At 35.6% G+C, this 23,984-nt stretch overlaps 1 protein-coding gene across 2 annotated transcripts in view; it reads right to left on the reverse strand.

The window, feature by feature from the left end:
- UBR2 (ubiquitin protein ligase E3 component n-recognin 2) overlaps positions 1–23,984 on the reverse strand; it is a 59,319-nt gene that overhangs the window by 31,648 nt on the left and 3,687 nt on the right. The window contains exons 2-15 of one of the 2 annotated variants that reach the window (XM_068939717.1): positions 22,868–23,127; positions 19,764–19,842; positions 18,289–18,402; positions 17,255–17,382; positions 16,089–16,227; positions 14,378–14,440; positions 12,636–12,756; positions 8,057–8,164; positions 6,342–6,430; positions 5,371–5,469; positions 3,349–3,512; positions 3,169–3,268; positions 1,936–2,064; positions 989–1,172 (exon numbers count right to left, since the gene is read on the reverse strand). In XM_068939717.1, coding sequence (XP_068795818.1) covers positions 989–1,172; positions 1,936–2,064; positions 3,169–3,268; positions 3,349–3,512; positions 5,371–5,469; positions 6,342–6,430; positions 8,057–8,164; positions 12,636–12,756; positions 14,378–14,440; positions 16,089–16,227; positions 17,255–17,382; positions 18,289–18,402; positions 19,764–19,842; positions 22,868–23,127 — 1,777 coding nt within the window. Of the gene's footprint in view, positions 1–988; positions 1,173–1,935; positions 2,065–3,168; positions 3,269–3,348; positions 3,513–5,370; positions 5,470–5,543; positions 5,643–6,341; positions 6,431–8,056; positions 8,165–12,635; positions 12,757–14,377; positions 14,441–16,088; positions 16,228–17,254; positions 17,383–18,288; positions 18,403–19,763; positions 19,843–22,867; positions 23,128–23,984 lie in introns of both variants that reach the window. The other variant, XM_068939716.1, reaches the window with a different exon arrangement.

Consider the following 23,984-nt stretch of genomic DNA (forward strand, 5'->3'; position numbering starts at 1 on the left):
ATGAAAGAAGTTTGCAGATTTATCTTGTTGGAGTTAGAGGTTTTCTGAAAAGACATATCACAAAGTACACATTCTGAGAATTAAAGCTTCCCCATTGTTTCTGTATAATATTTGCAGGACAACAGGTATGGGTGTTGGCCTTTTTTTTTTTTTTTTTTGTTGCTCATGTCAAGGTCCCTTAGAGATAGCCAAGTATCCTTGGTCTATCAAGCCAAGCTATCAATGACAGATGCTCCATTCTTTTCCATCAATCTTTAGGTTTATAGAAATAATAATAGTTCAGGAACTATTATGAGGCTCCTGCAAAAGACAATCAAGTTTGTTTTTTAAGCTACAAGGCTTTTGCTTGTAGAGTGAAAGATTCAAAATTTTTGATTCTGAGCTGTTTGATGTCTGACCCAAGAATTAATTTTTTCATTTTATTACCTGTGAATTTATTTTACCGTCAGATAACTTTGATTCCAGTTAAACTAAAATTCAATCTTTAACACAACCGTTCCACAAGTTAGCCACAATACAAGGGGGCAAAAAACCCAAAACATTGCTTAACTTTCCAGTGACACATTGGTTTGTAATCAGCAGATATTTTATGAATCTGCTCAATAACAGAATTTCAGTTAGTCTATTCAGTCTGACAGCTAACCACATTTCAAAGGAATCAGTCAACTACAGAGCGTGCGTGTGTGCGCGCGCGCGGTTTTTTCTTTTTGCATCAGTCAAGTGACACAAAAGCAGCAGTAACTGCCAATGGCACCGCCCACTGACAAATCCAGAGGCACGAGACAATTTCTCCCAGGCCCAAAACCAGAACAAGCTCTCCAAGTCATAGGAACATTTTGCCTAAAGGCTATCCAACAGCTAGAAAATAGCCAAAATACACCCTATTCAGGCTGTCAACAGCTGGTGTGCGGTTCCTTATGGCCACATACATTTAAATTCCATTCAAACACTGTTTTAGTTACCTGAAGTATTTTAAACTAGTTCATACCTGCAAGTAAACGAGAAACTGGGAGATGAATGCTAACTTTTTCCTGAGAAACACAGTATCTGATGGTCTCAACTGAATGTCCACACATACTGAGAACAATAGGTTGCTCTCCATCAGTAAAACCACTGTGACACTGCATCAGCACAGTCAGGCATTTCTTGTAAGCTTCAGTTAGTACTTTTTCCTACAAGAAAGATTGTTTACTCGGATTATGAAGAAAATAAAGCTCTGCAAAAGTCACATAGCCATTATATATACACAAAATCTGATGAATTTGATACAACGTTTTGGGTTTTACCTTTATTAACAGTATTACAAGATTAAGACACGGACTCCAGCATAAGCTGAATCCTTAAGGAGGGCACAGATTCTGAAACCCATCCAGGTATGTCTGATTAAACAAAGACCCACTAGTATGTTTCTCTGTAACTGGTACCATACAACCTTCTGAGCAATGATCGTGTCGTGTCAGTAAAACCTGCAAGCTGACTAAGAATGACAGATTAAGGCCAGCTTGAATGCTCAGGTATTCTAGGATCACTTGTTCCATAGTAATATTTTACTGTGCTGAAGCTCTGCTGTCCTAAAATTTGAAATCCTTATGCTATAGAAACCCAATTTACAACCAGGCAGCACAGGCAGATCCAGGACCTGGTCCTCTACTCCCTCTTCTCCAATAATTATGATCTAATAGTGTTTCGACAGATGATCACAACTTCTGGATGTTTGACAGAACTCTTTCAGCAGTATTTCTTCAAAAGACTTAATCACGTTTTTATGAATTTGTCAGTTTGAGCTCTAAAAAAAGTCTTCAAATCAGAAAAATTTGTACTAGCTAATAAAGGAATATTTTGGCTGGTGCGGTTTTGTTCCACTGCTAACATATTGCTAAGCTTCATCTTTTTTCACATAGTCACATGGAAAAAAATAACCTAGAAGGAACTTACATCCAAAGCACACCAGTCCTGCATCATTGAAATAACAAGCGTTAATTTCATCTGCAATGTAAATGCTGCTTCCCATTCTGGTTCCATTTCAATGTGTTGTCCTACTTGACGAGTTATTGGATCCATGCCCTGGAACAAAAAGAACTGTGCATTTCAGCAATATACCGCTAAAACGCCCTGACAACATTACCATAAACATGGGACAGTGGTTACCTATTCCTATGTATATACTACTGCTACAATACGAAAAAGAAAACTGAGAACATTCTAAAAGGATTCAGACAGATCTAAAATAACAAGAAAATGAAACAGCAAGTGGAGATAAGAACATTGGGACAAGAAAGGTTTCAGATCTGAAATCTATTTATTATTACTTTTAACACCTGGGACAATTTCACCATCATGAGCAGAGCCATAAATTTTCTTTACAAAAACGTTTACGTATTTACATCATCTGACAAAGCCATTTCACTTTTCAAAAAAGTATTTGCTAGGGACATGCTATTAAAGGCAGATAAGTACTAAAGACTGAGTACTCAAGTGCCTAATTAGATCTGGGCCCAAAAAGATAAATACAGTGTGATTCGATATCTGCAGTATATTCAAGAGAAAAGACCATCTTAAATAGACTAACAAAAGCTAAGTATTGAGAAAGACATTCTACAGATGTACTGAAAAATGGAAGACATTCTCATTATACTTTATGATCACATGGCCATTTGCCTGTGTAGAAGCTGCACTGCTTTTAAAACATTCAACTCTTTAAGATAACATGGCGCATAAAAAGGCTGAAAAAACATCATAGTGAAGATGTCTACTTGTATGCCGGGAGACTATATATTCTTTAATATGGAGAGCAACTCTGCTGATATTCGAGTAGCATCTTCAGCACTCAGGAAGAACGAACATTGGCTAAGCTGAATACGATTTTGCTCACACAATTAAATGCGTCTTTTATGCTTGTACAGCTGCAAAACGTGACTAAACTGACACATTTGTTTGAACCGATTTTCCTTTTTACTGCATTCTACAGCAACAAACGGAACTAAAAAGTTAGGTGAAACATTTTATGTTTCAGGCAAACGTGACATGATTCCAAAAGTTATACTGAATTCATGTTATCATAAAATGGAAGTTGCAGTAAATCTCATCAATTTTTAAATCATGAAAGCTAACTCCTGTTTTAAGAAGAAAATGTGTTCTGCAAATTTTATAATTTACAGATTTACATACCTGCATACACTTGAGTAATTCCAAGAAGGCATCAAAACCCTCTAGAAACTTGTGCCTCAAGTCATCTGACCACTCAGTTGGCTTACTTATCAACACATACCTGATACATTAAAAATAAATACAAGCGTTAATTTCAATTTCTGTTAATTGATCAAATCAGCACACAGGTAATATACTTACTTGAGATCCAAAATAAGGCTCTGAACACGTCTGAATTTGAAAGCCTGTAGAGCAGTGTAGCGTTCAAACTGAAACCTGCCTTGGATGTCACGGTGCCTTAAGTGGTCCATGAAAGTTTTGATGATAGTGGTCATGAGATTTTCTTCTGTTATTAGCATTCGAGCCTATGCCAAAGTACATTGAAATGTGCTGTAATTAAAACATACTAGTAACAAGAATAAGTTTCATATTGCTCAGTGAAATTCAGACGTGACATTTTATCGAAAACAGTTAAAACATCAGTATGCTCCTGTTTTAATTATTAAAAGCCAAACTTCCAAATATTCACTGAAGAAAAATGGAATCTAACAATAAATTATCATAATGCAGATCTCTTCTGCAGAATTCTTCTTTGCCACAATACTTACAGAAGTTTGAGTAGGGTTAGGCTGCTGCTAACCTACTACCTTATTGGTAATTTGTACCTTCCTCTAATTATGTGTCGTCTCTTCTCTTAGTACGAGCTCTTTATGGCAGGGACAGCTCTTCTGTTTTCTGTTTATGAACTATCCAGTACAGTGGCAAAAAGCCTGAGCTTTCTGAATTCCTAAGAAACTGTACAGTTTAGTTTCCACATCAAAATTATGTGACATGACCTATGATTCCTATCAGCAGCTACCATGTATATCCATGCGCCGCAGGAAAAGAGTGAGAAAGGCATTGCAAAGGCTGACATTGCCAGATTGTCTCCCATGCCCAACGTAACCCAACCCAACCCCGCAACAGAACACAGGGCACTGAGGAAATTGCTGCCATCTCCTGCTTACGAGCTCTTCCAGAGCTCCCCTTTCTGTTGGCCCTCCAAGGTAAATGGGATGAGCCTTGTGGCTCTCAGGTCCCATGAAGATTTTATTACATGGCTGGTAGATTCAAGATTGGCCACCTCATCTAGCACAATGATACTGTGGTTGCTGACTAGAGCTTCTGGATTCTGCAGTTGCTAATGATACTCCACACCGAGTTTCTGAAATGCTCAGGGCAGGGGGAAGGGAGAGCTAACTCTTAAATCATTTTGAAAATGTTATTGCGGCAGAGGGGGGCGGAGATATTTATATTCTGCAACCTATCAACAAGTTTAAAATAATTTCAAGAGCCCATAAAAAAGGGAACAAAAGTGCTGCTATATAAAATACTACAGTCATTCTGAAAGTCCTGAAAAATGCCCAAGTTATCTGTTTTATTACACATCTGTCTAGCAGACGTGTAATAACATAAGTCTAGAAAATAGCACCATCTAGAAAAAAAACATTTTGCTCAGTACCGTAACTGCCATGCTATTACTGCGTTTTAGATCTCACTACTGGAAAGATTCAAAAGCACTCATTTTGGAAACAGTTCTGACTATGAAAATCAGATTTTCATTTCCAGTACAGCTCCAAAAATTAATTTGTGTACTTTGCGCTAAGGCAAGAAAGACTTATTTGGAGACTGAAACAAAAAAGGAGGTTTCCCAAACAAGCATAAGCTGGTGAAAGACCAGCAGAGTTGGTGAACTGGGAGAAAAATAGCCTGAAGCCCTGAAAGAAAAATTAACTGGAAGCACGAAAGGAGGCTGGTCTGAGTCTAGAAGTACCACAGGAAGTAGGGAATATCATAAAACAACTCTTGCCTGCACTTGGATTGGTTAGAAAACCAAGATAAACACAGCAGATCATTTATAAAACTGCTCTGAAACTGCAGTATGTAAATCAATGTATATTTCTACAAACAGCAACTGTGACCTGGTATGATCAGAAATTAAAGCGTTATGTGTGTCTCTGTACATAAACATTTAATAAATTTAAAAAAATAAAAATAAAAATGTAAAAAGAAATGAAAAAAATATTCAAACCGCAGTACCTGTAAACAGTTTGACTACTTCGCAGCAGCAGCATAATTTCCATTGTAATAAGCTGTCTGGGTTCAATAGCCTCAATAGTGGCTTTTTACATATAAAGATTCTTGGGGTTTTTTTTTTTTTTTTTTTGGTCTTTCAGTACTTACAAGAGAAGGCACTGTGAATATCTGTATCGAGAGGTCAGCAATTGAGAACTCTCTGTCGTGGTCATCTTTCATAAAATCACTCTGCAATCGCTCATAGTTCTATTAAGAAGGAGGCAAAAAAAGGCAAGGAGTGCCAACTATCAGTTTTTAAAAGAAAGACAGGTACTACTCACCAGAGTAGGTACAGTGAAGAGTTGGACAGACAGAGCAGCCACCGATACTGCCCGTTCGTGATCATCCTCCATATAATCTCTCTGCAACTGCCGGTAATTCTAAACAACAAGGGGAAATTCACCTCTAATCCACACTGACCTGATTTTTTTTTTTATTTAAACGTGTGCTCTGGGAAACTAATGTTATGATAAAGGGATAAATAGCTCTCAGATTTTTATAAAAATATCTTGTACAAAGAACATGACAACTTTTCAGCTCAAGCATGAGATCTACTCACTTTGATTTTCACAGTAAAGGCTAGTATTCCACTTGCTACTTAAGTTAGTCGTCTTCAGCAGACAGTGAGTAGAGTTTTGCAGTGCTGAATCAAAGCATTTCAAGTACTAGTTACTGCAGAAATACTAGCCAGCATAACTGCATTTCAAATACTACTTCTGAGTAGCGCTGTAACAGCTTACACCTCAACAGTGCGAAACAATTAGCTCTCAAGAAGTGATAGCCTACATTATTGATTGAGAAGACAAAAACATCTCAACTGCCTTAATTCTGGGAACCTGTAAAGCTTATTCTCTTCCTCAGAGGTGAGAGGCCACGATAACTAAGGTTTTGAAGACAAAAATAAAACAGTCATAGTTTCATTTCAGCTTCTCATACACACACACACCCCCTCAACCTCAACCTCCCCCCCCCCCCCCAAAATTCTGCATAGCAGCTCCTGTGGAGTTCCATTTGCCAGCTAAACTCTCTTGGCTACACCATTCAAGCATTTAATGTCTCTTTGTAAGAAAAATACTTACTCTTGCAAAGCGGATGGCAAAAAGTTTCTTGTATTTCAAATCCATAAGCAGGCTGCTCATAAATAATTGATGATACACATTTCTAGCACCTATCAATAAAAATGAATGAAATATTATGAACAACTACTTTGTCAAAAACATTATGGAAACACTTATAAATGTGAACTCTTATAGCATTTCAGAACAGAAGCTGCTTTGATTTCTGGCAGCTGATGAAGAAGAATACCTAAAATAAAGAGAATTCTTTAAGTAGCTTTATTTATTATGCCTGCATCAGTTAATACTCAGCTGTTGAAAACCTCCACATACAAGGCAAGTCTGGTAAATGAGAACTCTACTGCCAGAATAAACAGAGGATTGGGACAGCTCAGAAAAAAAAAAAAAAAAAAGAACTATTACGGAATGTCCTGGAGATAGCAATAAATTGTTAATTGCTAACAACGTCACCAAAATAATCAGTTTAGCTACTGAATTTAGTTTCAGCTAATGAATTTGTAGCCTGGCTAAACTGCATCCAGAAAATACTATTAATGCAAATAAGAAGCTTGGAAATATATGCATGTTTATCATTTTTTTTCTGTTGGTCACTTGGAAGTCAAAAGCTATTACACTATTTGCTTAATGCAGAGTAACTATGGAATACAGAAGAGGTAGAAAAATGTTTGAAATTACTCCCTGTTTACATTAGATATTACACTAACAAAGCCTGTACTAAAAAGGTAGTGGTTGTCCGTAAAAGTAGTTCCTTTCAGATCACCAAATTTGCAGATAAAAGAAAAAAAAAAAAAAAAACGTCTGAGAGCCAGGAATACATTCTCATAAAATAGAAGGGATTAGAAAAACAAAACCTAGAGGAATCATTCTTCCCATGCTACGCTCACATGCCACCCTACTTCCTCCTCCTTTTATTGTTGCTCCAAGGGGCTCCCAAGATTGACTGTGAAGATACATTACTACTCTCTTGGATATCTGAACCTTGGAACTGAAGAAAACAAAAGATACTGGAAAAAACAAACAAACAAAAAAATCTTCAAAATACTACATTCTGATTTCAATAAGGAAAGGTCAGTTATGCTGTATCATTCTCTGCCTTTGCTTTGTGCTTCTCTATTGTTTTCCTTACAGCTGGCTTTAAATGTCATTTTAGGATATCAATAAAGACTCTATGACAGCACAGAAATGAATTCTGCTTCATCAAAAATTACAACTTTCTGGCCAGTCTCATTACATTAGTGGGGCTGTAAAGATTTGAATGGCTCTAAAATAAAAGAACGGTAGTTTTCACTGCAAGTTCCCAGGTCATTAAGAACACTTCATGAACACAACACATCTCTGCCCTATTCACCAAAAAAAAAAAGGGGGGGAGGGGGCATTTTAGTAGATATGATCTAGATACAAAGACCTTGTAAAGCAAATTCACTCTACTGTTGATGCAATTTTCCTTAAACTGCTACCTTCATCTGCATATCAAATTAGGCCTGAATTTCAGGCTACTTCAAAATATTAGGTCGGAAAAAAAAGCTCCAAATTGTGTTCTTACGGTTCTATCCTCAATATATTTTGAAATGCATGGTGAAAGGACAAATTATAATAATACAGGCAATTGCAGCTGCACTGTACCACAGCACAAACCATCACATATTAACAGATACAGTAAATGAAAACTATCATGCATAATATCCTTTAGTATTTTCCTAAAGTTTGAGAAAATTTACCTTTCCACAGCTTAGAATCACACAGCATCAGCTTATCTACCAGAGAAGAATTTTCACCGTCTGGTCCTTCCTGTAAACCAACCTGACACAATATTCGACGAAGGCCATCTTAACAAAAAGAAATAAAGGAACAAATTTAAAGTTAATTATACCTTAAACACAAAATTAGTACATTATTTTGACGTATTGCAAGTTTTCATAGCACATAATATGCAGCACATCCCATGAAGATGTATTTTAGCTCACCAATCAAAAATGAAAAATTTTTAAATTTTCGCATCACCTCCCATAATAAGAACAGGATAAGCATCATACTAGCAATAAACTAGCTCAGGGAAGGGAAATCAGAAAAAAATATGCATACAAGATAGAAACAGAGGGTTTTCCTTATTAGATAGAGGGATTTTTTTGTTTGATTGTTTTAAGTCAAGAGATTCTTAATCTGTAGATATCTGCTATCTGAAATGTCATGACTACACTTTACACTGTTTCTTATAAATAACTTTACTGTAATTGAAAGACATAGACCAAAACTGAAAATTTTGCATGTTCAACACTGGCTCTTTAACCTATATTCTGGCAACCAGATAGCTGTTTTTCCAGAAAGCCTACATACTCACCAGTCCCACCAAAACTGATGAGAATTACATAGGTTCACGATACTTCTCAGATATTTTGAAGATAGCCAAGTTTTACGCTGTACGTATGCTTCATGTTAAAAAAATTAGTTCGTAATGAATGAAGCATACTACACAAAGGTTAGACAGGGCCTTTTAGCAAGCATTTCAGATCTGTGAATTTTTTTTTTTTTTTTTTTTTTTTTTTTTTTTTTTTACACAGTACGTTTCATCATGAGAAGCTATTGCAAAGAAGTCAAAGTAAGCACTCATGCAGTATCCAGTTTGAGAAGCTTCAACAGCTTGAAATGGGAGACCTCTGTTGCCTCTTTGTCACACGCGCATAAACAGCTTCCACTTACAAAGGAGAAAGTATTCCTTGGCCTAACATGTTATTAATAGAAAGTCTGATGAGTAGTGAGAAACTTCCTAATGCGATCATTTTACTCATAACTCCTTCCCCTATTTGTGTACAAAATCCTGAACGTTGTAACAAGTAAGCGAATGGACGCAGAATATAAATGCTCCTTTCCGTACCTCTGTTTCAAAGGAATCCATAAATCCTTTTCCTGTATCTGACCGACTAGTAAAAACAACTAGTTTTAGTATTTAACAGGCTTTTGTAAATTGTATTTGAAAATATCAATATACTAAGCATTTTAGTAGTTAGAACCACAATTTTTCCCTTTAAATCACCAATTAAAAAAGGAACTGTTGAGGAATAAAGCCTGAAAATTCAATAATCTTTCACGGAACGAAGACAGAAAGGATATTTGCCATTACGAAACTCACGTGTCTCTTGACTCATACAAGTTACTTGTGTAAAGACCAGGCTCTAATATTCCTCTCCTACAATTCTTTTTTTTTTTTTTTTTTTTGGGGGGGGGGGGGGGGTGAGCAACCATACAATGCTGCTCACAGCCTGCTTATGTCATTGAGCTTAATGTCATTTCCAACCAAAAAACTGACATGTGCCACTCATAAGAGAAGAAGTATTCTTCACAGGCCACTGCTTACATTTCTAGCTTTTAAAAACTATAGTTCAAAGTGTCAGGCTTCCAATACGAAAGAAGTTGGTACATACTTTAAATGACATTATTTTCTAAGTGATACATCTTTGTGACAAGGTTTTCTACTCTGAAATTTCATTTCTAGGGTGTTGGAGGTTTTAAATCGTTGCAACCACTTTTCCAGCACTCACTATTTCATAGTCCAAAACAACTATATCCATTTTCTCCATCAATGTTATCAGAGGGAGTTCATTAGAAACAAAAATGCAAAGATCCTTGCGTTTGAGGAGCCACTGATCTCTTCAGCATTATTTCTTCAGGTAGTTTAAGTCACTCTGTAAGTTACAAGTGTCTAATATACCAAGGTATAATCACTGTTTGGCAGCTCTTGGTGACATCCAAGACAGCAAAGGAGAAAAGCGACTACAAACAAACAGACTGAGCTGACCCTAAGTCACAGTAATAGACCTATTAAAAAAAAAAAGAGTTCAAAAGCCTAAGAAGTAGAACCTATAAGTCCATCTTTTCCTTGCCTACTGATTAACACTTGATATTCTGCTGCTAGAACCACAAATATTGTATACCTTAAGTCTCATATTAAGCTTATGAAACAGAGAATGTCATGAAAAATACCAAACAAGAATTTTCCCCTCAAAGACAGCCAATGAAAATGTTGTGCTTTCTTAAAAGTGCGTTGGTTTACCAATATAAGAAGTAATTATACATTTGGCTCATTTCTTCAAAAGTTAATTTCTCCTGTTTAGAGTCCTATCAAAAGGAAAGTGTATAATTCCCCACATGTGACAACAATTAGTTGGTACTTACTAATTGCTATTATTTTTAAAACTTCTCTATGTATTTTTCTAAAGGAAAGAAATAATACATTTTATTTGCACAGTGTAGACAAGCCTACATCTGCAACAGAACACAACACAGACATGCTTATATTAACAATAGGTCCAAGCCTTGGACCTACCAGTAATATATATTTGCTGACATCACTATATTACATATAAGCATTAACCCTTTTCTCTGCACACTACTTTGCCAACTCTACCTAAGAAGTTGAGGTGGCTGTAGCTTGGACAGTTCTGCACTGCATGGTGCAGTTCTATATATTCTGTGAAACCTTACAGCAATTCTTTTGCCTTGCAAAGTTCAATTCCATTTATTTTCCTGTTGTTAACAGAAACCCTACCGCACCTTTCAACAAACGGTGAACAGATCCTTTTTCACAAAGGACTGGTATTTGCTAGCAAGGATGTTATAGTCAAGCCTGTGACAAAAATGTCAAAGTAAGGGTTTTCCTTTACTCACTGTCAAGAGTTTGACACTCATTTTACAGCATCATTTCTCCTGTCTATCAAAACAAGACTCCTCCACAAGCGAATATCCCTCTGGCCAGGAAGATTTCAAGTTTAACCACCTCGGCAGTATGTTTCCTCTACCTCATCTTCCAGAAGAACGGATAACAGGCTGCTTTAAAACAGCCTGGATATTTGTTAAAAGATAAGAGAAAACAAATTTTTCTGAAAGTGCATTTCACAAAGCCAGACTTCAAAGTATATTGCAGGACTGCATCCCAAGGTGCACAAGGCAATTAAAGTAGGTGGGCATGCAGGTCACAGAAATAAGCACATAAGCTTAGTGCTTACCATCAAACACTATTTGTTGCCCCTCTGAATCATAAAGGCAATCAAATTTAATGAAGCAAACTCTAAAGAATTTTGGAAACATCACACACACACGAACCAAACTATGAATACAGTGCTCTCCATTAGCATGTTCAACTAGCTTTTTAGTAGTTGTAATTAGGTGCTGTAAATTAGTTACTCATCAGGCTCAAACAACATGGCACAAAACTGGGCTCAAAGAAAATGAGAAAGACAACGCCTGGCTACAAGTCATGTCAAAAGGAAAACTCACCTCCGAAGCTAAATGTCATCATATCTCTCCTTTATATTCAGATATAATAAATATATATATAGCAACACTGGCAAATACTTCAACAAACTGCTATCATCACTTTTCGAAAAGTTTAAAAATTAACTTATACAAATATAACTAATCTTTCAAAAATAATCTGATATAGAGACCCTGTGCCTGACACCCTGGCCAGTTTTCCAATTATCAGTCTAATATTATCTCGGAACAAATGTTGTACCTTCACAGAATGTATATAAAATGTTGCAGATGAGAGTGCTCCACTAACAACTCTTGGTAACATTTACAGATGTGTAGTACACATTAAGTATACTGCCTACTCTAGCTACACTTCTACATAGTGGCAAGAGTTGGACACATTTTCCTCTTATTCCCCCTCACGCTCCACATCCTTACAACTTTAGGACTCTTAAGGACAAAACAGGAACCAAACCAAAACTGACACGTAACCTTTCCATAAAGATGATTCTGCACAATTTGATTCCTTTGAAGAAGCCTCTTTCTAAATATCAATTAACACTTCATTAGCTTTACATTTATCCAAAAGTCCTCATCTCCTTTGGTTTTCTCTGTTGTTCCACTTAAACCGCAACAAGTCTGAAGCGATCACCTTCAACACCATTCTTCAACTAACTTCTGAATAATTTTGTTTGATCTAAGCAGACCGGTTATTTTTAGCTTTCTGCAATCATTTAAAAAGGACTTAACGCGGAGAACTATCTTGTTGGCATACAGCATTTGACAGCAATTCTCAGATAGATTCTGTTCAACATCAGCTACACAAAAGCAGCATCTGAGCACAGAAAGCAAGACTGGTACCACTTTCAAATGGAACTTACAACTCAGAGCAGCACTCCATAACCACGAAACAGAACGAAATTTGACAAGATATTAATAGCTTAGCCTTACACATTACATATCCGAAATAAGTAGGCCACTGCTTCAAGACGTCAGCTTGCCTCACAGTTTATTCTCTAGCTTATCTTGAAAAAGTTCAAGTCTGCCTACCTGAATATCCAATAATACTGCCAAGCCAAGTTAGGAGCTTCAGACCAAAACTCTGGTGGGCAACAATAGACGAATGCATAACCTGAACCTTCAGTGGCTTTGTCTGACGACTGGTATTTCTCTTAAAAAGAAAAGGAAAAAAGAGTTAATATTTATAAGAGGGCTAGCACACATTACTGTACAGAAACACAGCACTCCTACGATTCATTTAAATAATATGCACTCATCCTAATTACAAACATCACCGCTGAGGGGAAAGCAAAAACCAATAAGTCCTAACTTTGTTTACGCTATCAATGTTTTGAAGGACATTACTAGTTAATAGCAACATATTTAGGCTAATCCATTTTCCACCTTTGTCCTCTTATCAACATACACATAGATCTGCTGCACCTTACTAATAAGCAGCCTCACGCCCAGCCTAAGACAACCGTGCACATTTGCTCCTCACAACATGATACAAAAGTGACACAGCTGTCCATCAAGAAAAGACTGGTCATCCATGGGGTGTTTTCAAAAATAATAAATAAGCATGGAGTTAAAACAAGAAATAAAATTGAAGATGGGAGAAAATCAAAATGGAAGCATTTTGTAATGATAAGTTTTAAGAATATACATAATTCAAAAATTATTTTTAGTTTTCATGCTTGGATTCTATCAGTTCCTAATTTCAATGCTTGTGGTTGTCATAAAAAGGCAAAAATTGTATATTATAGGGAAAAAGAAACAAAATAGTTCAATTTCATTGATCTGAACTACGACTGCATGTTAGAAGCTTACATTTGACGCTCCTGACCAAAGTCTAAGATTTCTAAGTTAACGAGACATGGCAAGCTATATATTTTTAAAGAGTTCATCAGGATTTCACTGGAAAAGGTTTAGAGAAGCAATGTTATAATCTGAATCCTGATTTATAACTATTATTTTTTCAGATTAATTACAAAAATATACTTTTAGTAATAAAGTAACATAATTATTAATAATAATAAAGTAATAATGAAAAGTAATAATAATAATAATTTTTTTAAATATATATATATATATATACTTTTAATATACTTTTATCAAAAATCCAATCCAATATCTATCCAATAGATGTTTTCTGTCAAAGACATGAAGAACAACATGGAAATCTTAACAACCTTTTGAACTGTAATTTTGCATGGAAATATTTCTTCTAACAATTTCGCTGAAGTGAGGCACATTAACTTCTAAGGATGGAGACAAATCATGCCACTTTGATTCTGACCTGTATTTATTTGTTAACGGAGAATATGGCAAAGGCCACTTCCATTATTACATCATCACAGAGTAGTAGAAGAAACTGTTAAGAACACATGAAGTAACCAAAAAAATCTGATTTCACACAACCATCCTCCAAAAAAGAGACTGACAAAGAAAGATATCTGCATTTACATATAGTTATTTGCAATATGAATATTTTATAGAAAGTGATAAAATAATACCAAACTGACACATAAACAATAAAGATTACACAGTAGAAAAATTGTGAAGGAATTTTTTCCTTAGGAAATTATTTTGGGGGCAAATTAGACCATAGGTGATTTCAAAAAAGAAAAAAAAAAATAGAGTATAGACCAGTATTTTATTAGCTATCCCACATCTACCCTAAACAATATCACTCTCCAATATTTTTATTATAAAAAGTCAAGAATAATAATATCCAAAAAAGCATAAAATTTTTGTTGAGATGACACAAATAAGTAAAAAATATTACTTACCACTATCACAGATTTTGCTTGATCACAGTATTGAAAATCTCCATATCGAACGGATCTACGTCCCTTTAAATTTGTAAAGTAGTAGTATTACCACCACTTTCAAAACAAGTACTTCAAACACTATTTTACATTATCACAAAAGATAAAGTAAAAGTTTCAGATGCATGCTAACCTTGCTTTTATGTCATTTTTATTTTTAGAAATACTGTATATAGCTATATACCTGGCTTTCCAAAAAGCAACTTCTACACTTTAAAAGAAAATTATGCCACATATCCATTTACCTGTTATACTAAATTTCCTATGTATAATTGTTTAAATAACATGCAACTATCTTTCTTGATTTCACTGAAACTAATGATCAACACATTAGTACTACAAATAAGTTTTTAGTATTTTTATTTCATACATACCGTTAACAATTGACATTAAAGTTAACTGGCCCTCTTAACTAACACAAATAAGCACATAGTTTGTTTCAAAATGTGAAGGTTTTCACAGTCTATGAGTCTTTCTACATTGTCAATACATATGCTGAAGTACAGAGAGCTATTTAATTCACGCTGGATTACAGACTGAACAGCTTACTCAAATCTTGGGTCTAGTCTGATGTCAAAACAATTTCAGGCATTATCTTCTCATTTCTTTTCAATAAATAAATTTAGAAGAAGGAGAGGGATCAACTGTAAAGAAGTACGTTCAACGTGCAACCTACTATGCAGAGCGTGTGCTCTAGTCAGCACATAATCAGGGAACAGAAGGAAAGCTTTTATTTACTGATATCACAGAAATAAACTAGTGACAGTATAAAAATATAGTGTAGTGCTAATTGTTATAAAGCATTCTTATATCCTTTTCCACTTACTTTACTTTCTTCAAGTTTAACTGTTTTAACATTCTAAAATGACGGTGTCATTCCTTTTTGGAAAATCTCCTCTAAAAAAATGAGCCACAAGCACACAAGACACTAAAGGACATTCAGTTTCAGAGTAGCTTCCTACAGGCTCATGCACAAATAACAAAATGCAGTTGTGTCTAAAAAGTCACCCAGAAGAAAAGAATCCCCTTCTTAAAAATACACACAAGCCAGAAGACAAATAGAGCTGGCAGAGTTCTTTTGATACCAACATACTAGTCAAAACTATATTTAGCATGCAGTGGTTTTGAACTCAGTGCTCTTTCTAAACGTTTTACCTCTTCCTGCCATCTTCTAACAATTATGAGGAGAGGAGGGGGGGAAAAAAAAAAAAAAAGACGCACTAAATTAGAAAGCACAAAAAAAGTTCCATGAGCAGTGGAATGAAAGCAGCTGATTATGGATTTTGCCCCTCATAGTTGACCGGTATTACTATCCCAGAAAATCTTCCCATGCTTAGAGCATGTACAGGGGCTCTTCCAGTGTAATCTCTTGGGTGTATAGCAAAGGATGAGCTAAAGCTGCTGTTTGTCCTTGACTGAAAGAAGGAGGGGTGAGAGACACCCTGTCATCTACACTCACAAAACATACTGGAGTACAATTACATTGAAACATATACTATATTAAGTCTGGTCCAAATAGGCCAACGAGTTAAGACATTTTAGGGTGGCCTGACACACAGGGCTCAGTCACAGAAACCATACTCTTTGGGAAACCAGACTAAAGTAAGCGTAGTCATGTAAAATAAACATCAGGGTAAGTTTAATTAAAAGTTCTAACAAGGAATTTACTTACATCTCTATCTACTGTTGTCGCAAAGCCAATAGCTTCTTTCTGTGTGCAGTTGACAGCTTTCTGAAGAGTATATATAACTTGTTCATAGGTATGGACTTCATCATTAAAAAGCATGCAGTAGTAAGTGTCACTCTTCTCACTTCAAAGCAAGCATTGAATTTATATAATTCAAAGAAATATCAATGAAAAGATACTTCCAGCGTAACAAAGTTTTCCACCAAGCAGAGTACCCGAGCCTAGGCCTTCCTTTGCTGTACTGAAACGAATCTCAAGGATTTTATTTGAAAAGGACTCACCACACCCCCTAGTTCCTATAGGAACATCCAGCATCTTCCTTGCAAAATTAAACCCAAAATGAGCAAAATCTTATAGCAATAGTCTAACAGGTTAGCCTGAGTATTACTCTAGAATACTTGTTGATTCTGAAGTGGTAGTTTCCTACCAAGGAAGATAAAACTACACTGGAAGGAAATCCATTCACTATGTTTCCCATAACCTCTTAGATATTCTACTGATCTGGCATTATTTTCCTACATTTGCTTCCCCAATCCTATATAAAGGTCTCTATTAAACAACAAAAACTTGAAAGTAAAACAAAAAACCCTCAAAATCACAACTTTCCCTTTTTAAATTTGAACAGACTCGAGTGCAATTTTCAATGCAACCTTTTGACTATTATTTATTTACACAGCATTCTTCCTCACAAAACACAAAGTTACTAGCCTTACATCACAAATGAACCCATCCATATTAACTATGCGCTACAATACACTTCAATGTTCTGTTTCAGAATTTCTAATAAATGGATCACTAAAAAGTATAAGATGCTTTTATGATCATAATTTCAGTAATTTTCATTGGTTGCACGAAATTGACGTTCCACTCGTTTTAGGCTACTGTATTTTATTAACACTTCCTTTTCAATAATAAGAAAATTAAGCTATCACATAGATACAGTTTCATCGCTACAAAGAGAAATGAGCTGTAAAAACACAAAAGATACAGGGAAAAATAAATACTTCAAAAATAATTTTAGACTGTTGTTTACAACATACTCCCAATGGAATTTTAGGAAAGACGGAAAATATGCTTAAAATAAGAATTTACACTTTCTACTGTAAATACCTACAAGCCTTTAAAAGGCAGAAGACAAATGTTATACTTACATCATCTCTAGACCAGGCAACTCATTTTCTTTTTCCCATGTTAGTATATCTACTGCATATTTAAATGTGATAGCAAAAATATTATAAGCTCTCGCTACCATATCTTCTGATAAGTGCACAAGAGGATCCTGAAAAATAAATAGCAATTAAGAAATGAAATGGCATTCAGACCAGAAATGTTGCCAAATCCACACCCCCTTTTGTCAAAGATCATGTAAGCATCTTTGATGATGTCTCTCCCTAAATAACTTTATATTTGATAGGATCAATGATCAGCCTATTTTTTTTTCCCTGGTTCTTCGCTGATGAACATCGAGGATAGGATCTAGCATTCAATACCCAAACATTAACTTGCCTCTGATCACTGAAATTTTCAAACACCTTCACGTTTTCACTTTCATGCTTCTCACTTCAGTACACCTTCTAAGAGGTCTTGCTTTCAAGCTCATTTGTATTAAAACCTGCTTTTTCCATGTCTTCAAAAACATAACTTGAAAACACTATCTTTTATTCCACTTACCAATATTATCATACAGCAGAACACAAGAAAATATGTATCTATTGCTTTGTTTTATACATAGCACAAAACCTAGCTCTTAGGGGCAGGAGTCCTATTTATCTGACCTTGTATAACACCTACCTCATTGGAATGAAAATTATGACAGAAGTCCCCGGGTGCTGTGGGATATAAATCATTAAACGCAGGCAAGTACTTCATAATGATCTGCCCACGACTCAGTCTTGTTCCCAGAAAACTGTTCCCCTTTTGCATGGGGAGCTTATATCCCCGTATGCCTATTTTGCACCCTCCAGGGTACCTCCATTTGAAACCTGTAGCAGTCACTATAAAATCATCCTCCTCTCCCTACTGGAGCATAATGGCTACTGCCATTTTTCTTTTTTTTGCTTTATTTAAAACATATTTCAGGTATGCAGAGCTATCACTAAAAATCACCTCATCTGACATACCCCTCTTTTTTTTCTTTTCCTACCCAAAAGAGGATTTTGTGACATGGAATCTCAATTGCTTTTACCTCTTCTTCTGCAGTCTCTGAAGTGTTAATTTCATGCTTTTTACAGTAAGGACCTTCCTTCCATGCTTCTGTATCACCACAGTCACAGAACCCTCCTCCACCTGATGTTGTCATCTATAATTATTTAATAACAAAACAGTTTATGTGAGTATGCCTAAAAATACATGTTAAACTGAGTAGCCATAGCTAAACTGTAAAAGCACAATCATGTTTAATATATGCTTCTCCACTACCCTGTTAAAAAAACAAACACACACACACAGTAAAACCATGTCTCTATTTCTATGACAGCTGAAGTTTGAGCTACTTCAACCTGCCTAGGCAAAAAAAAAAAAAAAAAAAAAAAAAAAAAGCTGCAAATATCCCCATCTGCCCCACCTCAAGGCTATGTAGAATTAATACACAGTGTGCAACACTGCAACCCAGTAGTAACATGCAATTTTTCTGAATTCATTACTTTTAGTGCCATCCTTCCTATATCACATTGCCATATTTTATATTAGAACAAACAGAAATCATTTCATAGAGCAGTATTGCACGGTGAGGAGGAGATGTGTTGTCTATAAAAACAGGAGTTTAAAGACAAAACTTACAAATTGCTCACTTCATCAGTTTTAGTAAGCACAGAAAAAAGTATCTGCATAATTCAACGACATGCTTACACTGCTTCAGTAAAATTTGATTTTAAAGCTAAGAACATCTGAAAGTAATAAATGTAATAATATTTTCTTTGAACCACAACTATTAACTGATTCACAGAAGAACTGTTTTTCACCTGTTTTTGGCATACAGGCACGTATCATCCTACTATAGCAACAAAAATAGACGGATTAGATGGACATTTGAAAAAACTTCTCTTATACTTTTGAATGTCGCTTAGTCTTGTTAATTCACTAAGCTTGCAAACTAAAAACCTTCAAGCAGTATGCTGGTATCAGTAAATTATGGCAGGCAATTCAGAGTAGACAGTTGGAGTGGCTACACTAGGTTTCTTGGGGCTTTTTTTTGTTTTTAATCCTAATGCTCAGTGTAACTTATGCAGTGATTTGATTTACATTAACAGTAGTACAAGAAAGTATTATAAAAAAATTTATGGAAAGCCTGTACTAGTTATAAGCTAATAAGATAAATAGAAATAAAAACACCAAGGTGTTGTTCTCTGTACTACTGATAATCAAAGTACTACTGAGAGCAATACAGACTACATAAAACAATATCTACAGTTGTAGTTTACTATTTTAACTTCTCTCTCATGTTTACAAAAAAATTCCATTATTGTACAGTTGATAACAATGCAGATGTTTAAAGGAAGTAAGTTTTAAATGTAAGTAGTTTCTTAATAAAGGTTATTCCATACCTTTTAAAAATAATCAAATAGTTGAAAATACGTTTAATTCTTCAATCGTAAACAAGGAGTTCTATATACATATAAAATTACTAATAACTACACTGTAGGTTCCAATGATATTACTAACCCTGTATCGATGCTCTCTATGAATACTTCCAAGAAAGCACTCCATGCATAACACACAAGTTGGGTCAACCGCACAGTCTCTGAAAACAGCAGGAAAAAAAAATGTTAAAATAAATATTTTCACCTTCAATTACATGCTTTACAACAGGGAATTTTCAAGTATCACCAATATGAGCTTTCTAACTAACGTATATGTTATTCTGAAAGACGAAAGTGACAGTTTGCAGGGAGAAGGGAGCCCTGAAATGAAGGAAAGAACATTCTGTTTTCAGTACAGAGGAAGCTATAAAAAAAATTGCTTGGGTAATATATTGTAAGACAGGTATATAAGCAAAGAAATAGCTGAATTACAGAACACAGTACAGACAAATTAACAGGATAAACCCAAGCAAGTTCTCTTAAGAATACAAATTTTCACTGAACATTGGAAAGAAAGATTGCACACAACAGATTACATCAACCCTCTGCTTCTAAATTTAGCCCTACAAGCTCTCTGAAGAGAGAAGATTTCCTCAATCAGAAGACCAGAGACTGCAATAAGGTCCTGCCTACGAGCACTGCCATAGCAGACAGATGCAGCAAAAGGGCCTAAAGAAATGAATGAGAATTATGCATTACATTTAGCTACCTCCCCAAGAAACACTGAAAATACATGAACTCGTGTAAGGCAGCTGACTCCAAGGCACCTCAAGACTAAGGGAGACAGGTTTCGCTACGTAAAAATAACTACGAAGACAATAAATATCTAACAACAGTTGTTATTAAAGCAAGAATCACATCAACAATTTATTTCGTTCAAACAAAAACACCGTAGAACCTATGAAATGTTATCAAGGATTCTCCTAATTCCATTTCACCAAATAAATCAGATCACTTAATCACTGAAAGTATATCACGCAACCACGGTTTAATGTTCCTAAAGTGTCATTTTCCTTTTTTTTCCCCTCTCCATATGAGTTACTGAGAGTGAGAAAATTCAAACCAAAAATACAAGCAGCTCTTGTACTTTAGAATAATTGTTTGTGTAACCTCACGTTAAAAAAAAAATTAAAAATATTGGGCAATAGTGGGTATTAACTTTTCATAATCCTAAGACTTTCAACCACACACCTGAGAACTCAGTACCCTTCGCAGAGTAATTTCTCAAAAAAATTAGGAGGTTTACACACAAAGCAGAGGCAGTTCTGTAAATTTCACAACTAAAAAATAAAAAGCCAGTGCCTTAAATGTATGGTCATGGAACCAGAAAACAATTATTTTTTATCCTGCAAATGTTCAATTCAAATTCTCATTCCTATTCATTATCAACTATAAACCAAAGAAAAATATTAGAACGGGAGAGGACACATTAACAGTTTTACATATCTGCACAACAATTAACAGAAAGAAGTGGAGACTCCATCATGACAGCAGAAAGAGTAAAAATACTCTGCATTCATTGCTGACCATGACTCGAGCAGGTGATTGGACAATGTCTTTCCAGGGATCCTTTCCAACCTGGATGATATTATGATTACACTGCTGTATTTAAATTTTCCCTACTGAAACACAGACCGTGAGTATGAATGGTATATTTACTCATCCTCCAAACTCTCCAATAGACTGCATTCTTCTTTGTTTTCATCATACTTGAAAATATTCTGGAGGATATTTTTCACATATTGATCTGCTGGTCTTGAAAAACAAGCGTTTAGAAAAAAATTAACAGAACACCCACAATTTCATCAGTTCAAATGAAGAGCATTTAATGCTTAACATATCATTACTTCTAGGCTGCAATGCAGTTTGACTTGAATTAAAATTCTAGTTCCGAGATTTGTTTTTTAGTTCTTTGGGTACAAATAAAGAAACTGCGGAAATTCACTTCATAACCTCTGATAGCTTCTGATCTTCAACGCTTGTAAGAAAGAGAATTCTGTAGCTAACGGTATCTAGATCTCTCTACTCTTCTTCACGCTGTGAAGGAAGCACCCAAGAACATGTATGAGGGAAAACAAAAGGAGCTTTCTTAGGAGTGAAAGGGACCTAAGGCACACCATCAGTTCAAGTTCATCTGCCTCAGGATGACAGATTTCAAAAAATCTCCAAAACTAACTGACTGTTGAAATGGAAGTGCAAAAGAGGCAACTTGCTGACTAAGCATCTCAACTCCATTCTCACCCAGAGCTTCAGCCAGTAAGGCTAGGTATCAAGTTCCTAGAAAGGAGAGCGCTAGAGTAAAATTCTTCCGCAATTATTCCCCCCTTCTAAAGGAAGGGGATGGCAATCCAGCAAAAGCAATGAAAGCAGGAAATAAACCCTCAAAATAAGACAGAGATCCTACCCACCCTCCGTCCTCACTGTTCTCCCAAAAAGGACAACAGGAAAGACAGAAAAACAAAACAAAACTGCTGAACATCAAAAGTAAAAATTATTATTGGTGGTGTTCAAGAGTCCAAGAAAGTGATAAAACCCACAGAAGACAGGAAAAGTCTGTGCTAGAGAGGGCACAAACTAAATTTAACAAACTGCAGAAGGTTCAGGAAAGAAAGAGTAAAAGGATTACTGTACCTCAGTAATATACTGGCTTAAAAATAAGATTTTTAAAATACTTACAATTTGTTAGTAACTTATTGTACTCTTTAAACTTTATAGGCTTTTGAGTAAAATGATATTTTTAGGGAGAACTAGAAAGAGAGAGGGGGGCAAGGAAGGAATAAGAAGCTGGTAAGTCTGTTTTAGCATCTAACATATTAGTTTAACAGGTCGTGAAAAGAGATCTAAAACGCAGGATCAACACTAACAGCCGATATTAAGCACCTGAATTTATATGCACATGCACCTGCCCACTTATTTCTGATTAACACCCTTAAATTACATTGACGGTTCACCCAGCTACTTTATTCGCCTTGCATTTGTTTTGTACAGAAAACACTCTACAGTATACCAACCAGTTTTTCCCACTTACAAATCTGTAGCGTGTTAACTTCCCCTTAATCCCACCCGCTCATGGAACATTGCAAGGTTACTATAAAAATACATTTGTGCTATTAACTTTTCTTTAGAACAGTGTATTTTCATCTGCTCTTGTTCTGTGACTTCACAAATTAGAAATGCTAAGTCTACCTGCAAGAATACGTAGGTTCTCCCACTTTAAAAACACGGCCACAGAGATGGGAAGGTTTGTTTGCTTGCTCAAGCTTTGGAAAACCAAACGCGGGATCTTCACCACAAAGATACCATTCCATTGGTCCCAGCAAAACATGTTGTGCCAGCATGTCTTCTCTTTGCGGGGCAGGGTTAGGACCCCTGCAGTAAATTTTTGGTACATAATAGGCCAGATGCTGGTATACTTCTTTGTGAAGGTCATTTGTTTGCAGCCATTTCTTTTAAATTAAACAAAAGAATAAACAATTTACTTTATTAATAAAAACAGCACCCACAATTTTACCTATTAAGAAACATTTTTTGTTTCTTCCTTAGAATCTAAAACGACATTGCAAAACTAGAAAGCCATGCTTTGCTCTATAAATGTTGAAGGGAGAAAATGACGTAAGGCAGACATTAGGAAAGGAACCGTCTGTTTTCCAGCTTGCACATTTTATCCTTTTGAGATACAGAAAATTCTCAGAAACACGAGATTTAAGAAACTAAATTCTTAAAAGTTTCCTCCAGAACGCGCTACTGGTAAAATGCCCCACCATTAGCAGGGACTTGTATAGTGAGGCCCAAACTACGTTGGCTGGATTTATTTGGATTGCAGGCTGATGCTGCCAGCTGGGGTCACAGAGAGGAAATGGAAGCCTGGAGTTGGCAAGGGACAGGAAAAGATAGAAAGCACAAAGCGACTGGCACGCACAACAGTAGGTGACAGTTCACCTCTCCTTTAATTTCAACAAATTTAACTAAGAAAATGACGTGGAGGGCGTGTTTCTCCTTCATCAAAAATAATAAACTATCAGAATTACTATTTCAAGTATGATGCTAGACCTATGAATTAGTCAATTAAAAGAGAATTTGTGCTGATAGAGAGTTTTTAAAAGCCAAACTAAGGTATCTGGTATAAACCACTGAGAAACTCAGAACTCTACATTTTTTCCCCTGTATATATATGCGTGCACAGACACATACTGGAAGAAAAAAAAAACCCTCAAAATAACATTTATTTCAGTCTTGTGGAACTACAATTTTATAAAGGTCCAAATCGTAAATTAAGGCTACTAGGTTTTTATGATAAACATAT

This window comes from Struthio camelus, chromosome 3 (genome assembly GCF_040807025.1).
Source record: "Struthio camelus isolate bStrCam1 chromosome 3, bStrCam1.hap1, whole genome shotgun sequence".
Lineage (NCBI taxonomy): Eukaryota > Metazoa > Chordata > Aves > Struthioniformes > Struthionidae > Struthio > Struthio camelus.